The sequence below is a fragment of the Setaria italica genome, chromosome II (assembly GCF_000263155.2).
Source record: "Setaria italica strain Yugu1 chromosome II, Setaria_italica_v2.0, whole genome shotgun sequence".
In the NCBI taxonomy this organism is placed as follows: Eukaryota; Viridiplantae; Streptophyta; class Magnoliopsida; order Poales; family Poaceae; genus Setaria; species Setaria italica.
Genome location: NC_028451.1, coordinates 27,334,286 through 27,340,901, shown reverse-complemented (window position 1 = coordinate 27,340,901; position 6,616 = coordinate 27,334,286). Strand labels below are relative to the sequence as shown.

The window sequence follows — 6,616 nt, the reverse complement described above, 5'->3', positions numbered from 1 at the left end:
CGGGGCTTTGGTACCAAGTGTAGTAGTGAACCATTATTTCCTCTTGAAAATTTTGTTGTTCGACAATTTGTGAAGGAGTGTGAAAAGGAATTGACAGATCGTTGTCACGAAACGTACATGATCGCGCTGGATTTGGGATCGTCGCCGGCAGCCCGGGACGGTAGGGTACATTGACCTGGAGTTCGTCACCACGCGCCGGCCGAGCGCAGAGTCAACGGCGAGTTCGACATGCAGCAGATGGAGCGCGTGCTCGAAACTGGACTTTGGTGCGCGCACCGCGACCCTCCATCGCTGAAGCCATGGCTGCCTGGCCTCACCAAGCTCTATCGTCGTTCGGCTAAACGCGTTCGTCCGATGCAACTGCGTATCATACACAGGAGGATTCGATCGAGCTGTCTACGCACAGAGTAGTACGTTGCAATGCGTCTTGTGATTATTTTGTTATAAACTTTTTTGATTGAGGGGGTGTTTGGGAAACACCCGTTAAAGTTTAACACCTATCACATCGAATGTTTGGATGCTAATTAGGAGTACTAAACATAAGCTAATTACAAAACTAATTGCACAGATGGAGTATAATTCGCGAGACGAATCTATTAAGCCTAATTAGTCCATGATTTGACAATGTGGTGCTACAGTAACCATTTGCTAATGATGGATTAATTAGGCTCAATAGATTCGTCTCGCGAATTAGCACAAGGTTCTGCAATTAGTTTTATAATTAGCTCATGTTTAGTCCTCCTAATTAGCATCCGAACATCCGATGTGACACTGTTAAAGTTTAGCACCTCGTATCCAAACAGCCCCTGAGTTGATGCTAGAGTAGTACGTTGCAATGCGTCTTGTGATTATTTTGTTATAAACTTTTTTGATTGAGTTGATGCTACAGTCAAGCAGTTCAACCACAGGTAGAAATGTAGAATTCTCGGAGGCTATCATGCATTACATGTTAAAATTCTCATCCAGTTAAGTGAAAAAATCATGATTGTTTGTTACAGATAAAAAACCAATTTTGTTGCTAACAAAATTTCCCATCCGATTGGAAGAATAACACAGTTAACTGAATTCAAACTACAATCAATCATCAATGAAATAACAACAAAGAGTTAATCTCAGTAATCCTATTACACAGATCATCCTCCAGCTCCTGTAACTAGAGGGTCTCGACGATAAGGTCCCGCAGCGCGCGCCTTGACGCCTCGACGTCGCGGCCAGTGAGGAACGGGTGCCCGAGCAGCTGCGGCACCGTGGCGCGCCGCGTCGGCTCCCTCTGCAGGCACGCGGCCACGAACCTGCGCAACTCCGCCGACGCCTCTGCTTCTTCCGGCACGCGCAGAGGCTCCCCGTGGCAGATGGCCAGCTCCAGCTCCGCCGCAGACGCCTTCTTCACATCCGGCACGACGGCGAACCGGCCCAGGAACAGCTCCAGGACGGTGACGCCGAGGCCCCAGACGTCGGCGGCCATGGCGCCCTGCGGCCCGGCGCGGGCTATGGGCGCGAACCTCTCGGGGCTGAAGTAGCAGCGGGTGCCGGCGGTGAGGGGGACCTGGAGGTGCTCGCCGGCGCGGCCGTAGAGGATCTTGGAAGTGTTGAAGTCGCCGATCTTGATCTCGCCCCGGGAGTTTGCGAGGAGGTTGTCCGGCTTGACGTCCAGGTGCGCGACGCCGCGGGAGTGGAGCTGGGCGAGCCCCACGACGCAGTGCGCGGCCGCCTCGGCGAGCGCCGGCTCGGGGAATCCTCCCTTCCCTCGGCGCCGGCGCAGGACGCGGGAGAGGGAGCCGGCGTCCATGAACTCAAGCAGGCAGGCGGGCTCGCCGGCGGGACCGCGGAGCAGGGCGTGGCAGTCGACGACGTGCGGCGACCCGGCGGCGCGGCGGAGCACCTCGGCCTCCTCCTCGACGTCGGGGTCCGGGTCGTACGACATCTTGAGCGCGAACACCGCGCCGGTGCGGCGGTGGCGAGCCTTGCTGACCCTGGCGAAGCCGCCGGCGCCGAGGTCGCCGATCCAGTCGAAGTCCGAGAGACGCATCTCCTCTGGCGCGGGCGCCGCCGCCGTCATCATCTGGTGCGGAGCGGCACCGGCCCGGTGGAACATCTGGTGAGGCGCGGCGGGGGCGATCGAGCAGGCCATCGCCGTGGGACTCGCGGTGGTGGGAGACGATGGAAGGGACGGGAGAACAACGCAGGGCGCCAGGGCGGTGATGGGAAGCGATCGCTGTGATGGACGAGGATGCGATGGGCGCTGGGATTTATAACGGCGGGCCACCAGTGAATCGGCGACCTCGAGTCGGATTCGCCGCAGAGGCGGTGACGAGGGAGGCGGTAGGAAATGAACCTAGCGGAAGTTGAAGGCTGACGCGGAGCGGAGCAACATGGAGTCGGACTCGGAAGTGTCAGACCACAGCTGGCCATAAGATATTTAGATGACCGGTAAATGAAAGCTTTTATGCTCTTTGATATATTGCTCCAGCATATTCGGCTGTGCTGAGAAAAAGCTCATCATAGTTCACTTCTCACTGCCACCAAAAGGTATATTACACAGGCTTTCTTCAGGCAGACACACACACAGCTCGGTTGGACCTTCGACACAGTGCTTAAGGTGGTCTGCTCTTGGTGACGAATGTTTTTCTTTCCGAAACATTACAACTTCAGTGCATGCACCTTCAGCCCGTTCGGCGGCCAGCTGCCTGGCTGCGCTGCTGGCTGCAGCTGCAACCGCTGGTAGAAGCAGCTGGGCACCGCTGCTTGCTGCTACTAGGCTTCTTGCGGCTGTTTTTGTTACTGTTGCGCTGCTACATTTCAAATTCAAATTTGTGATTGTGAAAGGAGCAAATAAATTTAATTTTTTGACGCAAACTTAACCCACTACCGGGACGCTACTGACGTACAAAATAAGCCACACACTAGAATAACATATTGCACATCAATTGCTTACATACAACATATAACACAAACGTACACACATACGCATACATCTACATCAATGAGATTCCTGCCGCGATCCAATCTCGTACACTGGCCATATCAGGAGTAGCATTTGCTGCGACCCATGCGGATACCTCGTAATCTGGAGTTCGCACCATGTTCGAATCTACAGTACTTACATCGGCACGGTCCAGCAAATAATTGTGGAGTGCAAAGCAAGCAATAACGATCTTCGTTTGCCTCTCTCGATTATAGAATGGTACTTGCCACAAAATATGCCACCTGGATTTGAGCACGCCAAAAGCTCGTTCGACAACATTGCGAAGACTCGAATGGTGGAAGTTGAATTTCTCCTCCAAACTTTCAGTCGCTCTTTTGCTGAATTCCTCCAAATGGTACCTGGTACTTCAATAAGGCCCCAGATAGCCTTCACGAACTGCATAACCCGAGTTCACCAAATAATACCTTCCTACAGCACATCAAACATATTCACCATTAGTGCACCACTTTTACAATTGTTGCGTCATGCTCGTAATTAGGCAAGTACCATACCTGGAGGTGGATGCGGGTAGTTTGGTGTCTCCATACACTCCCGCAACACCGACATGTCATGACTGGACCCTGCCCTCCCCGCTCCTACATAGGTGAACCGCATTTCCATATCCACTATCGCTAACACATTAAAGCTTGTCCACCATTTTCTATTAATGAAGTCCAAATGGGACTCACGCCCGACCTATACGGGAACGTGGGTTCCATCTAGAGCACCTATACACCCATCAAAGAACGGTGCATACTGGTTCAGCCTATGATTAACCTTGGAGTACGCAGGATCCTTTGGAGCGATTACCGTCTGGGCAAATGAGAACATTACATCTGCCACATGCGCCATCTTCCTACTAACTGTGTCCAAACTCCGCTCAAATCTATCTCTAATTTGACAGGAAGCCTGTTGTGTCGCACAAGCCCAGACGAACATACCTAAAGCCTCAATAGATTCTACCCCTTGTGACGATTGCAACCCATGATTGTTAACCAAGATGTCATGCAACTGAAGGAACACGTCAGGATATATACGAAAATTGTCGTAGCACCTCCAGCTTTCCTGCATATTGAGCTCAACCCATTGCCGTCCGGTCATGCGTGGTAACTCCACTGGCGGGTTCACCACAGGAGGTGGGCTTCTATTCACGGCGACATATGCTGCTATAGCTGCTGCTACACTCGCCAGCTAGTACACGATGGAGCTAGAATCACTGCCGATGTCGCTGTTTGATTCCTCAGCACTACTCATACTTGAATGAGCCTGTGCACAATAACAAACGGAGGGGGATCAGTCATCAAAGCCTATACAGTAAAAGTTGCACCACAATTGACAGATGAATTTGTTTCAAACCTGTCAATCGCCCTCCCTTTCCTCCATGGAAGCCCGGACAACTAACCAATCCTCCTCCCTGGACGCCTGCTGAGGGCCTCAAATGGCCTCCCCACCTTTCTGTTCACGGCACAATGACAACACACATTAAAATTCCTCATCACTACTAAGACATACTATGGAAATTACAAGCGTTGTGACACAAGTAAAAAATAGATGGTCATGTAGTACAGATCATGGGCGACATTGAACTTGAAAAAAATTTAACATGCAGTACATCAGACATTATTGTTTCAACCCATCAGTACACATCACTAGAATAAAACAAACTTATGCCACAATGGACTACTTGTTCTCCCTGTCCCAGTTGAATTGGATCCAATTCAGTCGGCCCTCTTTCATTTTCATCTTCGTGAAGGCCCTCCGATACACTACATTCTTACATAAATAAAGTGCATGACAGTACAACTCAGACCCCTCCTCGATACCATCTTCTTCTATAAGCTGCATTGCACGGTCCAGTTCCTCCTGCTCACGGTCGCCACGTTTCTGGCTCCTCGTTACCACAATTTTGGAAAGTTCCCTGACATAGTCCTCCAAGCTGCCACTTTTCTTTTTCGGAGGATTGTCAACAGAGATTTCCCGGGTTGTCCTTTTAGACAAGTTATGAGCACTACTAGCAGCCATGGGTCCAGGTAAATGTCATGTGCATTGTCCTCAGTCCCCATGCTAGGTGTCGCCTCACGAATACCTCCTGTCGTCAGAAGGTGCCCCTGTCTTGGGTGGTGTGGCCGAACAACGTGTACAATTCGTCGAGGAACAGGGGTGGTTTAGCAGAACTAGTCTGGGCAGCACCAGCACTGGTTTCCTGCAATGAGGAACGGTACATGTTAGTAACAAAAATATGTTGGTATACATAACATGAGCAATAAGTTATGTTGCTGTAAAAGGACGTACCCCTTCATCGTCATCCCAAAAGGTGGAATCAGCAGCAACGCCACCAGTTTCTTTGTCACAGCCTAAACCAGATTGGACTTGCAAGTCCTTCCAGCTCAGGAATGCTCTCTGCATGGTGTGCAGCTTGTTCTGCAGCTGCTTGCTGCCCAAATTAAGACCAGTCTATTGTTTGAAGTTGCGTTACACGTGCTGCTATCCCTAACTACCAACTTAGGCTAGGCCACTGTGCTCCCAATTGAATTGGTCCTCTCAGCTATGCACCAGGTCCAGCATGTTTTCGTGTGGCCCTTGTCCCAGTTGGCACGGCTGCAAGCCATCTGAGCCCAGGTGTACAATGCATATTCTCAGTAGACAGCAGCTGCAACTATATTGCAACAAAGGAAGCAACAGCATGAGGCATACAAGTACACAAATTCAACAGTAATGGATATGTCACTTGCCTTAGCAGCTGTCTTGGCACGTTTGTGACGGAAATTGTACGGACAGACCGGTGGGGGAGAGCACGAAGAACTGGATGACAATGCCAGTGTGGGCACTGTTGGTAGTTCATCGCGGGTGGGCTACTACTAGGCTTGTAGTAGACGCCTGGATAGGTGATAAAAAAACAGACACATTACTGATGCTTAGTTTGTTGTATAAAGGTTTGCACAGTTTAGAGGAAGAACATGCTGCAAGCATAATGCACACAAGTGCTAACTTCATGAACATGGCCACTATCATGCTAAGCATCAAACAACTCAAATTATAACAGCAGTTTGAATGAACCACAGGACAACAGAAGAAATAAATAAGACATCCTAATGAAACCACTAACTCAACAAAAGAAGAGATCAGTAAACAAAGATTAAATGCTCAGGGGTTTGTAGTATGAGCAAACATGTCATGGATGTCACAAGCGTTCTGTAGGTAACATTACCGGTTATGAACTCATACATCTACACATGGCTAATTTTCATACATCTACATCAAAGTACAAAAATGGAGCATGTGTACCCGAGTAGCAACAGAAAGCTAACATTTACAATGCAAATGCACAGAATAGCAAAGCAACAGCAGCTTCACAGGCATGTGGCTTTTGTTGAAAGCAGCCATCACGGTTCATAAGCACAGGCAAACCAGCAGTAAACCATCTTCAGGAAGCAGTACAAGTGTAGGTGCTGTTGAACAAGGAAGACAGGAGTTACCAGAATGAAATCAAGAATTTGTTGTCCCACCCAACTGAATGTGAACCATGAACCTGCAAAAACAAGGGAAAATAAACTCAGGTTCACCAGAAGCACCTCTATGGCTACCAAAAATTGTGCTTGACCAACAAACCTAAGGCGGTTAAACTCCGGAGTACCTTGATGTAGATGGTGC

The 6,616-nt window shown here is 49.7% G+C and overlaps 2 protein-coding genes across 4 annotated transcripts in view; both read right to left on the bottom strand.

Annotated features, from left to right (window-relative positions):
• Positions 1–1,153: 1,153 nt before the first annotated feature.
• LOC101758872 (mitogen-activated protein kinase kinase 9) lies at positions 1,154–2,366 on the bottom strand. Its single transcript, XM_004959330.3, has one exon. The coding sequence runs from the start codon at positions 2,129–2,131 to the stop codon at positions 1,154–1,156; it is 978 nt and encodes a 325-aa protein (XP_004959387.3). The 5' UTR covers positions 2,132–2,366.
• A 519-nt stretch (positions 2,367–2,885) lies between these two features.
• LOC101766569 overlaps positions 2,886–6,616 on the bottom strand; it is a 7,268-nt gene continuing 3,537 nt past the window's right edge. Inside the window, exons 1-6 of one of the 3 annotated variants that reach the window (XR_001163222.2) lie at positions 6,600–6,616; positions 6,442–6,494; positions 5,258–5,842; positions 4,322–5,168; positions 3,478–4,231; positions 2,886–3,394 (exon numbers count right to left, since the gene is read on the bottom strand). The gene's annotated coding sequence lies outside the window, so the exon portion shown is untranslated. Of the gene's footprint in view, positions 3,395–3,477; positions 4,232–4,321; positions 5,169–5,257; positions 5,843–6,441; positions 6,495–6,599 lie in introns of those variants that run through there. The other 2 variants (XM_012843334.2, XM_022824531.1) reach the window with 2 other exon arrangements.